General features: G+C 40.0%; 1 protein-coding gene across 4 annotated transcripts in view; it reads right to left on the bottom strand.

The window, feature by feature from the left end:
- The window catches only part of LARP1B (La ribonucleoprotein 1B), a 34,561-nt gene extending 14,703 nt beyond the window's left edge, over positions 1-19,858 (bottom strand). For 3 of the 4 annotated variants that reach the window (XM_042828395.1, XM_042828397.1, XM_042828396.1), the window contains exons 1-8: positions 19,585-19,858; positions 12,880-12,941; positions 11,758-11,817; positions 8,679-8,847; positions 7,181-7,324; positions 4,792-4,935; positions 4,369-4,537; positions 523-667 (exon numbers count right to left, since the gene is read on the bottom strand). In XM_042828395.1, coding sequence (XP_042684329.1) covers positions 523-667; positions 4,369-4,537; positions 4,792-4,935; positions 7,181-7,324; positions 8,679-8,847; positions 11,758-11,817; positions 12,880-12,941; positions 19,585-19,858 — 1,167 coding nt within the window. Of the gene's footprint in view, positions 1-522; positions 668-3,356; positions 3,490-4,368; positions 4,538-4,791; positions 4,936-7,180; positions 7,325-8,678; positions 8,848-11,757; positions 11,818-12,879; positions 12,942-19,584 lie in introns of those variants that run through there. The other variant, XM_042828398.1, reaches the window with a different exon arrangement.
- Positions 19,859-23,440: the final 3,582 nt, after the last annotated feature.

The raw sequence follows: 23,440 nt of genomic DNA, 5'->3' as shown, positions 1-23,440 counted from the left end.
ACATCCTCTTTACATTTTCCTCCTTTTGTTTTCTTAAAAGAATGACCTTGGAATGACCCTACATTTTTTGCTATGTACAAGGACTCTGCTATATTATGCAACAAGGAGTTCCTATATTATATGCACATGAGAACACCTTGTGAGTGTGTTAAAGACCACATTTCTCTCAACTTCTGACTCAAAACAGGATACCCAAAGTTCAGAAGTGAGTAGGAGTCTGACAAGAAAAACAAAGTAAGCTTAATCTAATGCACTAAATTACTGACCCTACGTCTTTTATATCTTGGATATAATTCTTTGGTTTGTCTACAGATGTAGAGATATCTTCATCTAATTGCTGCCTTTCATCATCTCCCCCTTCTGTAGCCTCACTCTCAGAATGTTTACAAACTGCAGATGAAAACATTTTCTGCAGCATTCTACCCTCAGTTCCAATGGCACTGTGCAAAAATCCATATTAAAAAAAAAAAAAAAAAAAAAGCACCAAAACTGTCTACACATATGTTTCTGAAATTATTTTACCTCCAAAATGAGTGTAGCATTTGTAGTCAGAGCTTGTACCCTGTGGAAGCTAGCAATCAATGAAATAGGCAGAAATCCTTGTTGGTCCATCTTTCTCCTCATAAAGAAGTCTCTTTCCAAGTTTTCTGTGCTGAAATAATACTCACTGGACAGAGAAACAAAAAAGATGTATATATGAGCCTATTATAACAGAGTAAATCCTGAAACAGTAGCCAAAATATTCCTTGGTAAAGTCTTCCATTAAAAATAGAGCGCAGTTTGTAATCAACAACATTATTCTTTCAACAGCTATATTGTTAAAAACAAATCTTTCGGAACAGCACGCATGCATCCTCATCATCTTAGGAATGACTTATGATCCAGTACAGCACACAAGAATACACATCAAAGCCTTGTTACAACCTTTGCATGAGCTGTGTGTGGAAAGATTCTGTTTTTCTTTCACCCATCCCTCCTTATTACTTACATGAACAGATAGAAACAACATTCTCTTAGCCTCCATATAAGATGAAGGACAATTACTGCTCACATCTTACTTCCTGTTCAGCAGTGCAACCTCATCCTGAACTGTATCCTTTCCCAGTTTCTACTACATTACAAGGTTTATGTGTCCTATCTGAGTGTTGAGGCACATACACGCACTCTGAACCACTACTTGAAGCATGCTTGAGGGAAGATGAGAGAACCAAACCAGTAATCATGTATTTTTCATGAAACTGTACCAAACAGCACAACAGATCATGGAGAAAGGTAGAGGCTAAATGAATAAATGATACTTAGTTAATAAGGAGAAGATGGACAAGGACCATTTCATGAATCTGACAATGCTACAGAACAAGAGAGACAAGTAACAAAAAAGCTGCAGAAAGACAACATCTTAAACAATGAAGTCGTCGTATGAAACTTTAAGGATGTCAGGATCTTTTATACTTGGTGATGAGAAAAAGCGGAGAATTGAAATTATGATCACACATACAAAGCATGGGAGTAAGAAAACAACCTATGGAAGAGAACAGAAAAAAAATTGTGACTAAAATCTAAGCCTCTAACAGGGTTTGCACATCATTGCATAGTTTAGCATACTACATCCAAGGAATACTACTACTCATCAGGTTCAGGAAAAAATAAGCAGTGAAATGTTTATTCTGTGACTCAAATAGAGGTAGTGCAAAATAAAACAAAAAAGCATTAAAAGGCTGAGGAAAAAACACACATGCAAATATAAAGTCTGATTCCAACAATGAATAAAATGCTATACATCTCCACTGAAGCTGGCTCAAGGCTCAAGTCACCAAGAGGAGCGGATTGCAGTGCCACCAGTGAACCAAAGAGAAGCTTGACACCATTTCTTTCTAAAACTTACGGTGGCTAAAAATTTTTTTAAAGCAAAAGCTGTCTACATGAAACAGCTCCAGGACAGAATGAAAACAAAAGCTTCGAAGTTGGACAGTAAGACATATGACAAATGAACACACTGCCATTAAATTGAAACAAGTAGCTAAGAGAACATAGCTCCTAGAGAATTAAGCTTTTACTTAGATCTGACTAAGTCGATCAGCAAAGCAATTGTGCACAAAGGCTTCTCTCAAGAATATTCTATCTATTGTGCTGAACCAGTGTAACTCTTTCCCCCTAAAAGCCTATAAGATAGACAAGTACAAAAGCCATGTCAGTGTTTTTGTAATGGTACCTTTACAGTCATACAGTAAAGGTAAAAATCTTGTAATGATTCACCTAGTTAAAAATTCCACAAGCAGAAATGGACAGTGACTGAACTTGACTCAAACTGCCTCATTTGATGTCCACCATTCTAGAAAAAGGAATTTGAAAGAACATTAATGATAAACAAAGACAATGCACAAGGTTGTTTAAGTAGAGGGACAAATCTAAACACAAACACACACCCTCCAGCTTCACTTTTCTTACTTTCCTCAGAATCTTTTTATTTATTCTTGAATCAATATAGACTTGGATGCACATCTGAGCTTTTATTTATCTGTTTTTAAGAGAACTTGGAGTTCTACTGTATGTTGCACATTGAAGAGTTTCAAGGCACTGAAACATTCCAGGCTGATTATTTCAGCCTATAATTAAAAGTGGTAATGATATTCTTGTAATATTCCTCTTGCACATCAAGCTGTTTCTTGGGACAAGCATAAACTGCTTGACAGCAGTGTACTTCTTACTGTAATTACAAATCAACTCAGTTGGACACAGCATCTAACATTTTTCTTTATTTAATCAGGTTAACTGTTCTAAAATTCATCAATACACTACAGAAAACAATTTCTCTTCTCTAACACACCCTCATTTATCTCAGACTCCATAAGGAACTCCAACATCCAACAATTCTGTTCAGCTTTCTTTTGTACGTGCTTCCTTCTTTGGCACAATCACTTTAATATTTTAGAACTCAATTACAAAAGGCAGACCAAACCACCTCCATGAATGAGTTAATGACACTGATGAACATCACTGTAGCTGATGAATAAAGTTGGTTTCCCATCATTTTTGTGTGATATAAGAAATGAATAATAAAACAACTTTTTTTTTTTTTTTTTTTTTTTTTAAAGGAGCACAAAAATGGTAAAGGTATATTCTAAACCTACTCAAGAATCTCTCTCTCTTGAAAAGCAAATTCCATAATCCAAATGCCTTGGGAGACTATATCAGACAAGCAACCAATGGCAGTGATTAGCCAGCTATGCTGTCTTTCATGGACACCTGCCAACCTCTTTTTGCTAAAATAAGACACAAATATAACCAGAAGTCAGATGTGACCAATGCTGCAACTGACATTTTTCTCACCAAAGGGGGACATCATCATGTCCTACCTTAGAAGGTCTGGATTCTACACTGCATGCCCAGAAATCTGGCCAACAGTGGAGTGTCTGTGCTCCTCCCTCACTTGTCTGAGGACAGTGCAGGCCGATTATCCTGACATGGGGGTACATGTCCACTGTCAGGTGTCATAGGGGCCTGGTAGCAAGAGTAACAAAAAAGACTGCAATAGAAGTTTTGAAGTTGATAGTCACATGCCAGATACTTTCTGCCCTTATACAGGCTTTTTTCTTCCTTTTTTTCGACAACTGTAACAAAAGAAGCAAGAATAAAATAAGCAAGTTGCTTTATGGAATACAAGGGCAATAAAAAACCACCACACAGGCATCACGGGGAAATGCCATTACAAGTACAGAAGATGAAATATCTGCCAGTGGTGGAAACTGTCTCTTTAAAATGAACTAGTGGTTTCCAGGCCCTTTTGACATGTCTCCTGTTGATAATCAATCTTCCAGATGGTTTCTCATTCCTAATGGTATACATGAGAAAGTAAACATTTCAGATTACTAGAAAATCAAGTATCATTGCAAAACTACTCTTTCATTGAATGTTCCAAGTGAAACACTCTGAAAACATAAAACTAACAAGAACACTCAAAGTGAAATCGAGAGCAAATAAGGGAAACCTCTAGCTGCACCACCCAAGAAGAGCTTTATAAGCAAACAGACCAATGGTACTGAAAAACACAAGCTCAGAGACATCCATATCTCAATTACATGACAACATAAAAAAGGGCTATGTACCATAAATAAAGAAGGTATATGAGTTAGAGCCACACTACAGCACAAGATGCAGAACAGCTGCCTTAAAATTCCTCCCCATCGCTCATGGTTTTTAACCCCATTTGTGAGTAAGTTCAAACAGACACTGGTAACGGTCAAATCAAAACCAAGTTGAAATGTCTTCATCCCCACCATTTTATGGGTAATAACTCATTCCAAAGAGTGTTTACTCCTTTTATTAAATGATCTTTCAAAATATTTGCATACTAAACAGTCTACTTACATTTGACGTTTTATATATTCTTTCAGAAGAACTTCATCCACAGAATACATCTGCACTCCTGTTCCATCATCGTAGTAATACATCATACTAGAGTTTAGCTCAGGTTGAAATGCTTGGTCAGTTATTTCACCATACAGTTCTTGATAACCAACTGAATAGTCAAAGTTCCCTTCAAAAATGCAGGTGAAAATAAAAATTAATTCAGTCTGGTACAAACATATTTTAAGACATAAACATAACAAGCACGCAACTTCATGATTGGCTTTCAACGTCTGATTTGAAAGAAACAGAAATCCCACAAACTACTTGAAAGTATCAAGCTACAGGATATGTACCTTGAGATAACCCTAACTTCATATGAGAACATCAACATTATAAATACAGCTTAAAAAACAGATGCCACTCATCTATTTCTTTGCATACTTCTAGGATTTCCTCTGCTTCGTCCTCTTCCTTTGCCTCTGCCTCTTCCTCTGCCTCTGGAGAATTCTCGAACACTGCCACCCTCACTTCTCACACTGCACACTTCATCGTGATCGTCTCTCTTTTCTCTATCACGATGCCAATCTTTAAAAGAAAAAAAAATAATCATACAATCATAATTAAACTTCACAGTGCAATTAATTAGTCTCCAATTCATTCCCAGATATTAAAGTTAAAAAACAGCACAGAAAAGCACTGTCTACTTTTTGGATACTCTGAAACGTTGAAGGAAATGAAACTGCTGAAGAAAGGTTTGTATAGCAGTGCCTAAGTGTGAATGGGGAGGAGCTGCTAGCAATAACGAGTAAATGAGCTGACTGGCAGTCAGTCTCAAACGCTTCCGAAGCAACTGGACACTCGTGCCAACTCAGGGATCACAATATATGCAGTAAGTCCAGGATAGGAATGCATCATCATGCCATTCTCCTTTGAGGCACGGCAATAACTCTCCGCTCCTGTGGACAACTCCCAGTAGTTACAGAGAGCTACAAAGGGCTGCTAGCTCTTGATAATTCTGCTCTGGGGAAGATTTCCAAGGCTCCCCGGAACCTCCCTTTTGTTCCCAGAAGCAGACATTTACCACTCCCCTGACTCAGCCTTTTAAACAGCAATATCTTATTCTCTATTGATCTTCCCCTAAACGGAGCTTTTAACTTAAGAATCCTTTTTGATAACACAGGTAAATACAAGCTCTGTAAAATCATCCCCATATTCCAGGGAACTCCTTTGTTAGAAGAATGGCTGGGTGTACAAACCTCATCTGATGTCACTGAGATCTGCTAACTTCAACACAGGGCTAACTAAAGACACTTTTTAAAATTCCTATTAGAAATCCCACTTTACTAGCAATTATCTTTAAGAAACCCTGCAATCTAATCTGTACACTTGTACATTAAAGTTTCTGTATTTTATCTTCTGTCAAATAACAACTTGAATTTACAAATGTCCTAGTCAGTACATGTCTTTCTCTATGGGAATTTGGACCTCAGCCTCTTAGAGATTCCAAATGTGGCATTAGTTGAAGTATTTCCCCTAGCCAGTTTCATTTTTGCACTGAGTGTACACACAGCTCCTAGGCACATGCAAAAGCCCTGCAAATAACACGGCCAAGAGTAACTGTTATATTTAAGCCTGACACAGGTTTGGTATGTTTGTTTGAATTTAAATAACCAATATTTCCAAAGAACAGAAGAGGTTTTATGCTCTCTCACCCTGAAATTCATCTTAAGCGATCATAGCCTTGATGTAAAGTTTACACTAGAAGTTTGTGGTTGTTTGACCACGGGGCTCCTGAGGAATAATTGCTGGAGTAAAGTGAAGCACTAGTAAAAATCCTTGCCCTGCCCCTTTCTGTTCCTCAGACATCCAGATAAAACCCTTGTGTCAGTGTTTCTAAAACGACTTCAAAAACAAAACTCATCTCAGTGGTGTCCAGCACTTATTATTATAGGAAACAAACACTTGAATTGTTAATGCAAATCACAATTCAGAAACTTAAATGCAAATGTACAGACCATAGAGTTAGAGTCAGCCTGAGATCTCTACTTTCTGACAAGCTGTATTTAGAACACCTGAGGACCAAAGACAGTACCAGCTACAGTGCACATGTACTCTCTGTTGTGCTAGTACAGCTTTTTGCATGGCCATGCTGAGAAATTTACTGGAGAAGTGAACACAAAAGAAGAGAACAGTACCAGAAGAATTGCCAATGCAGAATTCAAAGCGTGGTCCCACAAGCAACTGCTCTGGCCGCAACAAACCACGGGAACAGGAGTAGAGCAGGACAGAGCAACCTTTTACAAGAACAGTATCAGACTTTCTGCACTGTGAAACTGTAGCCCAACACATACTCGTTAGCCATGAGAAGAACACATGGCTCTGAAAGCCATGCACAGACTGTAAAAATAGACTGTTACCAAGCTCTTTTACTCAAAAGAGTCATTGATTAAGATGTTACAATTCTGATGAATATGTGAAGAATTAAAAAATAATTATCTAATATAACGTTTTAAACAAGACTTTCCAGTTCAAAACTTGAAGATTACACTATGGTACAATTCATTTATTTTTATGAATTACTGGCAAATATTAACACTATTCTTTTGTTTTGGTTTGTATTTTAGTACTGGCAAAGTCAAGTTTCAACATCAGCTGCCAAACTAATGCCTACTCACGTGGTTTCACCCATCAGAGAAAAAAAAGAAGGGCAACGTAGCACTCCCAATGTTCTGGTTAACTTTGACTGGACTTACGCTAACAGCCAAGAAGTTTTAAGTCACACTTCATTTGCTACAAACAGGAAGACCCAAAGAGATTGAAAAGTACTTACTTCTTGTGTCATTCCGCCTGTTGTTATGAAGTATTAACTTGTTTGTTTCCAGCTGAGATCTTGAGCTACTTCGAGAGCTTGATCTTTCTTGACTATCTGACCTTACATCATCCAAGTGAAGTGGAACCCATTTTTGCTTGTTACCTGAAGAAGTTAACAACTTTCTCTTAATTATGATATTGCTTCAAGTTTCAAATCCCATTTAAGATTCTATTTAATACTGCTTTTAAAATTGTAAATAACAGTAAATTCCCATGTGAAAAAAACTAGGAGAAGCAGCTTAAATACTAATTGTATTTTTAAGATGTAAGACATGATTGAACAACAACAGATGCAGTAAGCAAGAACTTCTCAAAATGAATGGTAACCTTATAATAAGTAAATGAAGGTGAGCTTTCTAATTTTTAGATGTATGCATGCTCCGTAAGTATACAGTTAAATACATACACTAAATTCATTATTAAATAATTTCTCAATTTGAACATGAAATGTTATGTAAAAATAGCATGTCAGGTTAATTACTGAAATAAAGATTATAATCACTAGCCATACAAAACTTCCTGAGAATTTTGCTGTAGTACAGCAGTTTTACATCAAGACATTCAGATTAAATTCATTTCTGTGCATCAAAAACAGTAAGCAAAGCTGTACCTTGCTGAAGGCTGGCCTGAACATCTACTGGCCGTTTACTTAGTGATAATATTCACTGTTCTACTCTTGATTGATATTGTGAACTTTGTAACATATAACACTCATAATCCACATTAGGGGGGAAAAAAAACCCAAGTTTGTTCCTGTGGCATGCTTTGCTTTGTACTTTAACTTAGATTAAAAAAATTAAAAGCACTACAGGATTTTATTTTTTAATATACAAACAGCAAGATTAAGAAAGGTCTTTAGTATCTAAAGAACTATTAGCAAGGAATCAAGAAATAAAGCAGTTGATGGCAGCAATATTATCAAGCTACCTCAGTTCTGTCTTCATTTCACTCAAGTTTACTGACTAAGAAAAACAGACGACTGCTTCCAATTTTTAATGTAACATATTGGATCGAGGGGAAACAACAAATCTGGTTTAGTTCTCAAGCGATACTTCAAGGTGTAAGCTAGTATCAAAATATGAAAATTAAAATGATGCCACCTACAGTGCTATGCATGCACATATGTGTATGAAATTAAATGAGCATAGTTCTAACTATTCAATGAATAAAAATACGAAAGATGATAATCAAATGAAACCACAATTTTCCAGTGATTTTCTGTCAGAGCTCCATATAACCATCAGGAAGACATGAATTGCTTTTTCTCCAGAATTCCTATTTGATTAAATAGGACACTCCGAAATCTGAAAGGAGGCCAGTTTTAATCTTCCTAACACAATGTATCCTGTTATTACCTAAAAAATGAAAGACAAGATGTTCCATCAGGTCATTCAATTGGAATTAACATAAATGTATCAACAATTAATTACTGCATTATACTTAGTATCCAGACAAACCTTTTTTCCTTTGGTTGTTAGTTTGACCTTCATCTTCACTAATGTTATCTCCTGGACCATTTGGGTTAGCCTCCAGGTTGTCCTTGGTTCCATTATTGCCTTTTTGATCAAATTTCTCCTCCTTTTCTTTTCTATTTGTTGGCTTCTTACTGTAACTTAGAGACTTGCACTGAAAAAAATACTGGTAATTATTCCTGACAGCACAGCTGGTGATAGCAAAAGATAAATTTCTTTCACCTATTAAAATTCCTTTACTATTAGCTGTTCTTGAAATCTTCAGGATGGTGAGATTTAACAACTATGTTGCTTTGTGAAGTCTTTTTTTAAAAAATAACTATTTTCTGCTAGTCTAGCAAGACTATGAAAACAATACTTTAAAAGGAACAGGGTCTGGCTTGCTTTTTAACATGAAGATGCAAAGCTACAGAACGTACAACACTCACATTTCAATACCTCAAAACTGAATTTCATACTACAGGAAAGAAAGAAACATTCTGTACTTACTGGTATCTACTGTTAAGACTGATTGACTTCTAAAAGCTCTAATTCACAGAACTGCGAATGCACAGCATTGTGTGATTTTTTGATTTACCAATCTCAGCTGTCCATGTAAACCATAAGGAGCCACAGCTCTTAACTCTGTCAAATCTATTTCATTAAATCAGAACATGAGCCAAAAACAGATGTGAAGCTGTATGATTAGATTCACATCCCCCCCTCCTCCCCCAAAATTAGAATACAGCATTTACTTAGAACTGTTTGCATTTTAGTAGTGCCAACATGCTGCAAATCATCATTTCTTGGAAATCCCATAGAACAGCAAGCTTCAAAGAACATGAAGCAAACAGCATTTCACTAAATAGTGGAAAACATCATGTGAAGTTGGTATGACATCTTCACGCAAAACTCAACCTTACAACCATTTTTGCCAAACTGAAGTTCTCCTATCTTGTGGAGACTGCTTTGAACTTGCTGGAATGCATACAGTAGATATGGCAGTACTAACCCCATAATTACTTTGAATACAAAATCTTCTCCTAAACAAATCAACCGAGATAAAATACAAACTGATTGTTTGGTATAACAGACACTACATGAATTTCTGTGATTAAATTCTCACATATTGAAGCCAACAGAAGTTTAATTAACATTCATGCAATACAATCTAGACCATTTGGGAAAGCAAATAATCTTAATTTAAAAAAAAAAAATACTCCTGAAAAAGACTACTTCAGAAAACATCAGACATTTGTGTTTTTGTCTCAGCTGCTCTGATTAGTACTGTACAGAAATCATCAGCCACACTAAATTTCACACAACCGGCAGACGTTAAAGCACTGTGCTACTACAGAATACAAAAGATTCGGGTGTATGCTTTCCAGACACTCCCAAAAAAAGGAGATGGTAAAATAAGCATATTGTAGACTTAGATCAGCATTAACATTTGAAAGTATTATTAAAAGATATAAAATGTAATTCTTTGAATGCTATTCAATCTGGCAGAACTAAGCTCAGTAGACCCTCTCCTTTTCTGAGAATCAGAACACTTATGGTATGGAATTTATTTTTGTAGGCATTGTTATAGAACTTCATTGCACCATAGAGCCTCCTACATCTCATGTATTACAAGAGGTGTATCTGAAAAATCACAAATAAGAAGCATTCCATAGTGAAATAGAAAGCATAATCTTCAGGAATGGCATTTTTGAGTCATTAGACTGTGACAAATGAAGAGGATGCGCATTTTGCATCTAAGGTATAAAATGCACAGATGAAACTGTTTCTAGTTTTATGAATCAAACAGGAGTTTGATGCCCAGCGAATGTTATCCAGTAAATTAGCAGTCTTAGAGGGCGAGTCTATCAACACACCTCCCTCGTGGTATTGTTAAATATATCACCACTGTTCCCCTGAGCAGAATTGGAGCAGCAGCATCTCAACAACTGGCAGGAATGTTACTGACAGAACTTACCAATACTAAAGAGAAGTTAAATCAAGAATCTTATATAAATCCTGCACCTTAGTGGCATGTACGTCTCCACTAAAATATTTCAGCTGGTATTTCAGTGAATAACTGAATAACAATTTATCTGCATGTAATCTGTTCAGGTTTTAAAAATTCTTCTAGAAACATCAAAGATTTTCTCTGTACAAAAAGTTACTCAAAGAGGCAAATTCTACCTAGAAGAAAACATAGTGCTGTGTCAACTGTACAGACACCTAGTTTGAACTGCAACGTGAAAGGCCTGGTGAGAAACCTGAGGATGTTTAGTTGCTGACATAAACAATAAAGATAGGACTTAGTTAGGGAAAAGGGAAGGTGGTAGAATCTGAGCCCACAGGACAAACGACTCATACTGAACTACCTTAATATGCTTTTTTTCAGCGTCTACTTGGATGTTTTGAATTATACAGCACACAGTGCTGAATCCAAATCTTCTGGTTTCCCTCACCATGAAAAAGCAGAAAAATTAAAGATGCTCTGCTAGGACTAAAGCACAGAGTGAAACAGCACCAGATATACAGGAATTGTCTACGCTCTGTTGCTTTAAATAACGTAACACAAAAGAAGCCTGAGACAGCATGCATGTATCACTTGAGATATTGTAAAATAAAGAATTTGATGACATTGGCAATAGGAAAATAAATCCTTTCTCCATCCCCATTCCTCTGATAACTCCCAGGACACCTATGCATAGAACAGTTTGAGGACAAGAGAGCGGAGCATGCTCACAATCCGAAAAATTACAGGTCTGTGGCTGTTTATAAACCTCTCAAAGAACAGAAAAGGGAAATAAAAGAAAAACATGGTGGATTAAATACAGCACTTTTTACTCTGTGTGTTCACACAGGCAAAGCTAGAAAGAGTGCATGTGTGCATGCCTGTGAAGGGTTCAGACATTCTTGTATTAGGATAGACAGTTATGCACAGCCCAGCATTTGGAATTGTTATTATATATATATAACATATAATATTATTATTATAATATACAAACTCTGGAATATGGCAACCACATTAATCACAGAAGGCCAAGTGATTCTTAATAAAATACTACTGCAGATAACAATAAATACTTACTTCATTGTTTGCTGTTTCACTTGGTGTTGGCCAGTCTCCGATATCAACGAAATCACCAGCCTGCAAAGACAGTCACAGTTTGTGCTACTTCCTAGATCTAGCCCCTTTTAAAACATGGAAGATGACTGTCTTGACTTTGATGACAAGACTATCCCCATTTGAACAAAGCTGTTAGAATTAGCAATTCTTAAAAGCTGGAAAATACACAAAATAAATAAGCAGCTATTTTAAACAGAATAGATTGACAGCAGAAGTAACCAATATTTGCAATTACATCCAAAACGAGGTAAAACACATCTTACCTACCATGTGATAGCAACTAAAGAATGCCTTCACTCAGAACATGTAAGTGGACATGGCCAAATAAAGATGATAAGCAAGCAAAATTGTTAGAACAGACTAACGAGTTCAGTCTGAAGTACAGAAAGAAACACGTTCAAGGCTAATTGTTGTCTTACAGATGGCTCCCTACTTGCTTTAAAGGTATCTTCCCCTTTAAACAGCTTTTAGCATTTGGAAGACCTTTGAGCGCTAGTTTTACTCAATCTAAGAAGGCGTGGCTACACAAAATGTTACAAATTTAACTCTTCAGTAATAAGATTCAATGTCTTTCCTGCCATAGTAATTTTACAACAAAAAATGAAGTACACTCATTATTAACATAATACAGAAATAGCATTTCCAAAACCAACCTATCATTCCACATTCTCAAATTACATTGCTTCATAATAGCCCCTTCCCATTTTATATAATCTTGTGACTTGTTCAAACCCCCTTGTACACACACCACTTTAGTTTTCTAATTTCAATTTTCTTGTCCTTTTTTCTTTTAAACCTTTTTCTGTCTTCAAAATTAACCTTTGTCAAACTATAAGAAGATGAAGTAGAAGTTTCTGTTCTTAACTTCAAAATATCTTGCCTTTTTTCCTTTTTTAACAGCAGCAGCTGTTTGCTACTGTGAATATTCACAATCAGAAATATTTCCTTGAAACGATTTCATTTTCCTATTGTATTATCAGCAGAGCTAAATGCCAGTTTAGATAAGCAGGTTACATTAACTGGGACTTCTAATTCAAGCAGTCCACTAACTCGAAGCTAAATGTTCTTCTGGCAAATACAAACCTTGCTGCATTTCCTCGTCCTGGCTTTCGCTGCTTTTACATGTTTATTGGAATTCTCTAGTTCTGAAAAAGAACAACAGCAAAAAATACTTTCAGGCGATGTAGTAAGCTGTGCTTACGAAGCACAAAGTATGTTTTCACAATTTCTTTGCTACCTAGCATATTACACCAATGTTTTTTTAAGTGGCCTTAGTATTGAAGCCGATGAACATTCCTAAACGTAATTACTACAAGAGTATTACCACAAGATAGCTAATATGACATATGACATCGAAAAACTCAAACTCACAACAAGTGTAAATAGCCTCAAAAAAAACCCCAGGTGAACAGAATATTACATCACAGCATGTAAGCATTTGATGAGCTACAATGCCAAGCCTATCGCATTGGTATCGCAATCATTGGTATTTTAATTCAGGTATGAGCAAAAATGAGACCCCAAACAAACAGATACCCAAATATTAGAAGCTATATTTAAAGCATGTGATTCATTTAGGAAATTTACCATTACATGAGCATGAAAAAAAAGCTGTTACACATTGGCAAATTCTTAGTAATTTCAATTCATAAGCAATCACGCAACTGCTAAACAAGTGAGCCACACTGGTAAGAAACAAATCAAAGCAACAGAAGAAAAAATAAAAGGAAAGGTGCAAAGACAAAATAAATGTAAGGTTGATACTGATACATTTTTAGGTTCAGATACTGCAAGTTACAAAACCTGTTTATGATAAATGTAACTAGCTGCCAGAAAGCTGATAGTCAGACATTTTCAGAACCACCCTACGAGAAGACATAACCTTCATAATAACAATACTCCTCCTGAGCAACAGTGCCCATTCGAAGTCATTACGCCCTTCAATATAGATGCAATTTCCATTCTGTACATGAACACAATTTTCTCACTTTCCTCCCATTTAATTGCACTCTAGCTTTTTTTGTTGAGTATTCAAGGGGAAAAAAACCCAACTCAATAGCAACAGAACTATTACCAGATAACTTCTCTTGGGAGAGTAGGTCCAGACAGATAAAATCACCTTTTAGTTTCTCCTACCTTCATTCTGTTCTCAGTATGTACATTTTTTTAATTACATTCTTCCCATTGCCTTAGTTTCACTCACTGTGTTTTCTCTCCCACAGAGAAGCAGCTACAACCTTTAATGGAAAAGTTTTTTTCAGCCTTTTACTGAAAGCCAAGCTCAAACCATTGAGCATGGCTGAAATCACTAGGGGATTATTAGTTCCTTGAGGATAACATCATCTCCTCAGCCCTTATCTCTCTGGCATCCACTGACTACGCTAATCTTCCTCACTGCAGCTTCACCCTCGGAACCCCACCCTTATGCCCAGTGCACATAATGAATGTATGATCCCAATTTTTACTTACCATTCAGAAGTAAACTGCCACCCTCTATGAAATTGGGCAAAAAAAGGTTGCAGTCACGTAGCAACAAGCTAATTTGTGCCAACAACAAAGCTGCCAATTGCCCACCACAGCCAACTGACCAGCCATAGTGTTTGCTCTCTGAACAGAGCTCTCCTTTAGCTGTTTGGTTACCTTACTGAAGACCTTTTTCACCTCACAGCACTTCTACTTAAACTTGGGTAGTCCTTTCTACCCAAGGACTGCTCTGTCACAACTTCTCTCACTGCATCCTTGGTAAAGCAAGGAATTAAAACAGAAAAAAAGCCAACTTGGCTTCACCGCAGTACTTAGTCATAGGATATTATTCAAGGCAGCAACAGAGGCCACCTTGAATCAAGTAAAATGAGACCCAACTTGTTTTGTAGGTAACCTTTCTTATCTGTTTATAAATCTAACATGTAGTAATCTAAGACTTAAAAGATACATTTGCACACTAAGTGAAAAGAAAATTAACATCAGGCAACAACATTGCCTGGCTGATCGTGCCCATGCTGAGCAGAAAGGCCAGCGAGCCCAGCAAGAGCTCCTCCAGGTTTCCAGGGTCTCTTTTGGACCCAGATGTAACTGAGCACTCCTGGCCAGCCAGCTTATCATTTGGGAGCTGGATTTTGGTGTGAAGCATGAAAGAGAAGATAAGGGGTGGGGGGAGGAGGGTGAGAGTGAAAGTACAAAACATGGGCTCCCTTAAAAGTTTTACCTCAATCATGTCTGTCACATTCTCATGGAGTACAGCCTCCAGTACACAGACAAAGCTCACTCTACCATACATTTAGATAAAAGCTCCATGCTGAATGTTAACCCATTGGTTTCAGAATCATGTAACAGCGCTGACTACCAGAAATGGTATCTTCAGTTTATGGCCACAGCAGAAGCCAGCAGCCCCTGAAAATATACAGCTGTCTGCAATTACTTTACCTGTTGGGTTTTGGCTGAACTTTGAAGGAGTGGGCTGAAAGAAAAATCAATCAAGGATGAGCAAGTTTAATTGCTAACAATCAGAATTCAATCAGTGAATGCCAGTGAAGATTCCATCCACACGAAAACTGAAATAACCTTTCAAAGCCATTTTAAAAATAGTTCAAGTATTTTTATACATCACATCCTAACACAAGGTATCTTCTGTAGAAAGACAAGGATGTGCCAATGTGTCAAGTGCAGTATTTCAAGGTATGAGACAACAGTTCGCAAAAGACAAAAGACAAATTGCATAACAGCAATCCTCAAGCAGCAGCAAAGAAAGGGTGAAACTAGATGCTGTGCAGAGGTAGAGGAGCAAACTTTACAATAAAGATACATCACCAAAGTATCACCAACTATAAGGCAAATTAGATTTATTTTAGCCTATTTATTTTATAAGCCTTTTATTTATTTTAAAAAATAAATGTCTTGCAAATGTGACAAAATAATCCCTTGGAACATGCGCTAGTTTAAATTTAAAGCATGGGTTTATGGTCCAAGATTCTTGGAAATTAAAGAACAGTCATCTATGCTAACATCCTTTCCTACAGTAGTTGAAGCATTTTATAGCAAAACAGCATTAGTTGGACCAATTTCCTCACGCTACTTGAAGAAACCAAGGCACTGCATCATGTCACCAGCATCCTTCCACGTGTTTATAGTCAGAATCAGCTTTTCAGTGTAACAAGTGCTGAACAATCAATAGAAAAAAAGTCCCCAACATATGACGCGTTCATCATTACACTTCTTCACCTCTGCTTCATTTCTACTATTATTTGGTTCTTAGCTGCTTCATAGAAAGTTACAACCTGTGGCTCAGTTTCTACAAAAGCTCTTGCGCTGAAGCACCGGCATGTGCCAGAGCACAGCCAGGTCTGCATGGAGGCTCTAGGCAGCAGGATGCATTTCTCTCTCCTAACAGTCTCCAGTTTAGTAACCAAAAATACCATACCATGCAAACAGATGTATGCTGTGTTCTATGCACTGTCATAGGTCTGGAAAACGCAGACAGCAGATTTGAGAATGCTTTTACTCCCCTCAGGGGTCGGATAATTGCTGATGCTGTATCTCTTGATAATTCTTAAAATAAAAAAGCTGCTACTCCCAGTGAATTAATGAGAAATAACGACAGCATTTGCATGAAATACACCAAAGGATTTGATCGTATTTTTTTGCCCATTTGCCCATTTATTCATCAAAACTGTAAAGTCTGTTATCCTTTATAACACAGGACACCTTTACTAAGATGTACCTGCAACAACTGCTTATTAGCAGACCATCGTTAATCAATATCACACGTGAATCAGTTTCTGCTACTGAAACATCAACCAGATGAAGGCAGTCCTCAAGGTCCAGAAATCAATGGAGTGAAGAATGACAAATTGAGCAAAATATTAAAGACTAAAGCATGTAGTTACTTCAATTAACTACAATATCAAAAACACTAGGAAGCAAACTCACCACAGATATTTTGCTTTAAAGATTACTTCCATAAACTTCATGGACTGTTCTAGAGCAATTACCTAATGACTCATTAGAGTTCAGGATCAGCTATACAGACCACAGAACTTGTTGTTTGGGTTCCCTTTTAGAAGCTAATAAAAAAAGGCAGTATTTCATCAAAGAGGTGGGAAAACTTTTAAATAAAATCAGTTCAACAACTCCACGCTGGGAATTATGTAAGTGGAGGAAGGGTAACTAACCTCTTTTGGGAGAGCCTGGCTCCAAGGGCAGGCTAAGATAAAACAAAATTCAAAGGAAAGACAAGGAAAACTGGAATAATGCTGGGTTGCTACACAGCCTCGGTAGCGACACATCTCCTTGGCTCCATTTAAAACAAAACTTATCTTGTTACCTGGTAAAAAATGGTTATCAACATGATTACACGGCACTTCCTCCTTGCAGCATTCCTCTCTTAATTACCGAGATTCAACTTGAAGAAATGAAGACGCAGTGAAAGCTCAGCAGTAGAGGAGAAGCAGGGAGGAAGGCGTGTGCTGCAAGAACAGCCTTTAACCATGGGCAGCCCCTGCCAAAGCTGCCTTCCTGTACCACAGATCCTGGAGTTAGATAGGAACCCATGAACTTCACTGGCAATTCCATCTTGCTACCCGTCTTTCTCCATGAATTAACTGCAGATTAGCAGCATCCGTTGTATCATTTTGAAATTGTTCTACTTAGGAGTTTAATAAAAGGCTTACTTCAAAATACCCAACTATAGTAACAAACACACCATAAAAACATCAAGTATGTTCATATGAGGTGTTTGGTTTACCACCGTGTTATTAAAACTTACTGTCATATACGACACCCAAAATTAAAAGGTAACAATGCTTGGACAGAACTCTTTCACCAGGAAAGACTTTTAAGCTTTTTCCATTACTTTTTCCTTCTATTGTCTGTCCAGTGATTTAGCAGTTGCCTTCAAAAGGAGTTGGTTCTGCCTGTGGTACAGATGAGTAACACCACAGTGCATGAGTGCCTGAAAGCAGCCTTCTTGGAGTGTAACTATCACTGAGCACGGCGCCGTACATGCATGTGTCAGGAAACTTTCAACAAATTAGGCCAAGATTAACGAGTTGAACAGGATTCAGCAGCTACTTTGATGCGAGATTCTTTTCCGTTTTATTATCCCCTGTGTGAATGGTTTTACATTCCATCCCAGCAGTGCTTCTGCTCACCTACTTACTATTTCACATGTGCAATTTCCATGCTACCACACTTACAAGGGCCTAGTGCGACTGACGCTGCTGTCAATTCACTGCTTCAGAACACAACTCCTGTGGATGGGGGCACACACACAGTCAAGCCCTGCTGGATCAGCCACTCCAAAGCTCACTCCAAAGCTCCCCGTGGCAGTCACACCGTAGCACACTCCTCCTCACTTGCCTTTTACTGGTACCACTGCCACCAGCGACTCCTCTATTTGTTGAATTCTGCCACTGAATAAGATACTCCAGTGCAACAGCTCGGTTAGGTGGTAATTTCATAAATAATAACTTCTGCACAGATGAAAAAGCTTAAAGCTCTCTGAAATAATCAAACTTAACACGTAACGTACGTGATGCATGAACTCCACACCTCCATTCTCTCTTCCCCCAACAACTATTTTTGTTTTGCCTTAAGCAGGAAACAAAACCTCAGCAAAGAGCAGCATTTCTAGCACAGGCCCGACCAGGCCCACGAGGCATTACTGTACTGCTGTATTATTATTGGGACTGCCCCAGCAGCTCGGGCAGGTGACGAGCTCCCTGTCATGTACGGGCAGGACTGCAGCTGCAGCACAGCACTGGGACGCTAAGTCGGCATTTACGAGTGCGTCAGTACACACAGACAGCACAGCCCCATGGTACTGATGGCACACGTGCTGCCAAAAGGTTTCATCTTCATTTTAGTAAAAGTTCTGTAGTCTGGAGAGCATTTCTGTCTGCCTGCGTATGTCTGCTTGAAACTGTCAAGGGATACATTTCTCTTCGTGAGGGAAGCACAGAATTAATTCCAGGATAAAAGAGACCAGGAGAACACAAGTGGGGCTGTCAGGAGCCCTCAGGAGCACAGGCCAGAGCACAAGGAGCACACGCCGGGCTAAATATGTGAGGCTGGCAGCTGCTTCAGGCTGACAGCAGCACTCCAAGAAGTGCTGACTTCAAGGAACTCCACAGGGGCCCAAAGCTAATGCTGGGCAATTTCAGCCAGGTCTGCAGCCCGCGGTCCGTATGGAGCTCTCACGTAGCTTTATTTTACATCTGGGGTAATTAAAGGCCAGCAAATTATACCAAGCTGCCCATCTTGGTCTCCATCTCTTCCCTCAGAAGCAGCCTGAACCGTCAGCACGAGCGAGCTGACTACAGCTGTTAATACTAAGGCCTTCGCAAGCCCAACCTTCTAAAAAGCAAAACTCAGGAGCGAACCAAACGGGGAAATTGTATAAATAGGTAAAAACAAAATAAAACAAAACAACTAACCAAAGCAAAACAGAAACAAAGAGCTGACCTACAGGAAAGCAGCGGGGATTCAGCAACGCTCCTACATGTCAGCAGCACCGCACGGGCGGCTCAGCGTTCCGCTCGCGGCACTGGGCCTGCAGCGGCCGCAGCCTTCCCCCGAGCCGCCGTGCCCATGTATGTAGAAGCTCTCGGGGCCGGCCGCGTGCAGCGCGGCGGAAAGCGGAGCCGGGGGAGGAGGGAAAGGACGGGACTGGACGGGACGCGCTCTCCCCGACACACGCGGTGTTTCCGCGGAACCGAAAGCGACTCACGGCGCCGGCCAGCACCCCGCCCGCCCGGCCCACCCCCTCGCCCGGCCCGCCACCTCGCCCCGCACCTGGGTCCCACAGCGCGTGCTGCCCGTCGGCCGCGCCGTCCTGCGCGGCTCTGCGCTTCGTCCATGGGTTCTCCTTGGGCGGAGGGGCTTCGGCCGCCGCCGGCCGCCGCCGCTCGTCGGGCTCGGGCTCCCGCCGGCCGCCGCTCTCCGCGGCCTCATTCCCGCCGAGCAAACCGGCCTCTCTCTGCCGGGCCCCTTCCGCCGGCCCGTCTCGGCCCTCGGCGCCCCAAGCCGGGGGCTCGGCGGGCGCGGCGGACACCTGCGCGGTGGACATGCCCTACCGGCCGCCGCGAGCGGCCCTCGGGGGAAGGCGGCGGGGCGCCGAGGCGGGGCGGCCGTCTCTCCTCCCCCGGCCGCCGCCGCTCCGCCCCGCCTCCCGGGGCTCCCCTGTCAGCTCCGGCGGCCCCTCCGCCGGCGACCGCGGCGGGGGCAGGAGAGGAGGAGCGAAAGAGGCCGCTCGCTACCAGCCGCCGGCTCGGAGGGCGGCGGCCGCCCCGGCGGCGCGGTGAGCTCACAAGGGCCGCGCCGCGCCCCGGACTTCGGGGGGACGCGCCAAGCGGCCGGCCGGCACAAAGCGGTTCGGCGCCACGCGCAGCGACAGGAAAGGCGGCCGGGAGCGCTTCGCTTTACTCGGGACCGGGGCCCGCCTCGGAAACCGCATTAAAAGCTGAGTTAGATGGGACGCGCGTTGCAGCGCTGCTCGAAAGCGGCCGATCAGGCTGCGCTGCGCCACCGGACTGAGCGCGAGGCGCGTGGCCCGGGAGGCAGCGGTGCTCATCTGGCCGCGGGGTCACGTCTCGAGTTTAACGGGTGGGGCACGTGGGGTTTCACAGGCCTTTCCCTCCCTTAATTACGTGATCGTATGAAACGATAAAGGTCTGAAAACAATTCCTTACGAAGCTACTTATGTACTTTTAAAAGGAACGTTACAAATAATCAAATTTCTGGAGTTTTGCCTCGGTGGAAACACCTCTCATTTGAGACACCATTACTCTGCTTTACTGAGGTTATGTAGATACAAATCTTGCCAAACTTAGCACACATTGCTGTCAGTGCAGATTTAAGCTGAAAACATTGGAAATAAGTGAGATCTTTCCTAGCACTACATATACAAATGCTTCTGAAGCACTTTCTGTACAAGTGACGTGTCATTTTTCTTCATTTTTAATCAATAGCAAAAAAAAAAAAAAAATGCAGTTAAAGTGGTTTGAAAACTTGCTACACCTAGAAGCATTTTTCTTAGCAAGAGCTCAGCTTCTTCAGGTGCACAACATTCACAAGGCAAGGACATGCCAATAGCATATCACAGTGACAAATTCATTTGAAATAATTTGAAATTGCCAGTGCCTAAGAGCATTATCCGCATACATTTACCTCTATGCTCCTGAGGAGTATTTCCCACACTGTCAGTTCAGAACAATTTGCAATTATTTGCTGTTCCAAAGTAAGAGGTTAGACAGAGGCATTGAAGACCACTGCCAGAGCAACAGGAAAGCGTAGAGCCCTACCTAGTCACTGGTAGAACAGCACACCCCTCCTGCTTCCTTTTCCTTCTATAAGTGTTGGGGAGAAGGCAGCAGGTCTGTAGGGCAGCCAGGACATGAGGAACTGCAGTACTGGCACCTGAAGACCAGGGAAAAGCAGGAAATCGGTTAAGAGGTGGAGGAAAGCTGGGCAGGGGAGCAGTAACATGGTAGCATTACAGAACAGCATTTTACTCATGTCATGGTTTTGCATGGGGAATGACATGCCTACAGACTATACAAACTTTCCTTCAACACTTAGTAACTTATCATTACAGCCAAGCTGACACAGAACCTGACAACTTAAGATAAAGAAAGCTCCCTGCCCCACCAACTGTAATTACAATCAACATGTACAAAGAAAAGTGACAAGACAAAATAAAAATATTAATAAAAATACGTAGTGTCTCCCAAAGCAAATATATCACAGCAAGAATCTTTATAATAAAATCTGCTATTTAAAGAGTATCCATTTCAGTTTATATTGCATTCTATTAAGACAAAGTCAGGCTCCATTACTTGGTGCGAAGATGTCTTTTTGCCATGAAAGGGTGTTTCGACTTTTAAGAGTAACACAACACAAATGATTTACCTTTGCTACAACACAAGCTCAGTGGTCACGTTTCAGGGGCATTTTTTGGACTTCAGAAGAAAAATTACAGCTCTATTTGACGCTGGTTAGACACAGTTCAAAGCTTCTTCTTCCAACTGCAAAGCCCACTTCCCACACCATTTGTCCCCCTCACATTTTGTCAATCTAAGCATGCTGAGGTGTTACTAGTGTCTTCAATTCTTAGCCACCATAACTGAACACTGCAACACAATTGTGCCTTGGTTGCTGGACACAGCTGGCAAACTGCAGTTAGATTGACTGCTCCAGTTCCACAGAGCAAGGCACAACAGTTTTCCAGTGTTTTCTTTTTCTTTGTATATAAACATCTGCAAGCCTCAGGAATGAAAGGCCAGTAACATGCACAGCTATCTGTCCAAAGCAGCCTTTCAGCTCGCGTGCGATATTCTCATCTGTCTGAGGGACTACTGCTGCTGCTGAAGCCACCTCCTTTCTCCTCTTGAACAACACTCCACCAGCTCAACTCTGCCTTCCCCCACACAGATGGAAGAACAACCATCAACAATTACTTTTGCACAATTCTACAATACATTCTGAGTCCATTACAGCACAGCACACCCTTCTGTGGAGCACAGGAACAAGCAGGAAAAAGTTCAATGAAGCCATGGAGAAGCCTAAAATTAGACTCACAGCGATATCTTAATTAGCTGACAGATAGGAGCTGAATGTAGAAGAACATGAAAGCAGTTACATTGTTTATTATGTAAAGCCTTTATCTTGTGCCTTAGATTAAGCACTCTTCTTATGTTACAGTGCTAGAAGGAATATTCAGGAATTAAAGGGTGACAGTGAGAGTTACTCTGAATTTGTGTTCACAAGGGAAAAGAACACCATGCAACAATTCTGTAGGATTTTTACTGAAAAACATAACATTGAAAAATGACCAAGGTCAGTTTTACAGGGAGTTTAAGATATGCAGAATGGCTTACCTGCCACTGGGATTTATTGCGGGAACCTTTTCCAATATTTTTCTCAAGCAATTTCTGGATCAAATATCACATTCACACTTAACATCAAAAATGGTTTGCTAATAATACTTTCTTAGGACTCAGAATTTACTTTTAAAAGCCAATTTTCCTAAAATTAAAACACCAATACATCAATTTTCTCACCTACACAGACCAGCTGATGGCCTCCTGTGTTTGATATCTGGCAGACATGAACAACATACATAATTTCCTTTTTTTTTTTTTAACGTGAGAAATCTTTTCTACGTTCCTTACTGTACTCTATTATTTGGCAACACTGCTTTAGTTACATAGCAAAGTGTGATTTACAATTGTTGGAGACTAGTCCTTGACTACTTTCAAAAGCCTTTCTCAGAAACAGGAGTTACATTCATACATATCTGCTTCATTGCATAGTATGCCCTTTTGGAAAGTTCAGCTCATTAATAACATCATCAGAACACTAACCTCAGGATGTCACGTTCCCATCAGTTGTGTAATTCCTAGTATCGTACACTTTAGAAATATTTATGTTGGCATGTTACATTTGTAGTGTAGAGAAGTTGATTTTTTAAGCTTAGTCCTGGCCTTATAAAATAATCTTTTTCCTCTTCCATTTATTCACTCCCTGTCCCTTGCCACCAGTTATCTCCCTTTCTTTCACAGCTGCAACAGAAACAGGACAAAGCACATAAATACATTTAAATGTGGCCACACATGGAGATGCAAAAGATTTGGTGAACAGCCGACAGCCT

The sequence above is a fragment of the Centrocercus urophasianus genome, unplaced genomic scaffold (assembly GCF_019232065.1).
Source record: "Centrocercus urophasianus isolate 14NV4802_14NV808 unplaced genomic scaffold, USGS_Curo_1.0 seq_3, whole genome shotgun sequence".
Taxonomy (NCBI): Eukaryota; Metazoa; Chordata; class Aves; order Galliformes; family Phasianidae; genus Centrocercus; species Centrocercus urophasianus.
This window is presented reverse-complemented; position numbering and strand designations above follow the sequence as displayed.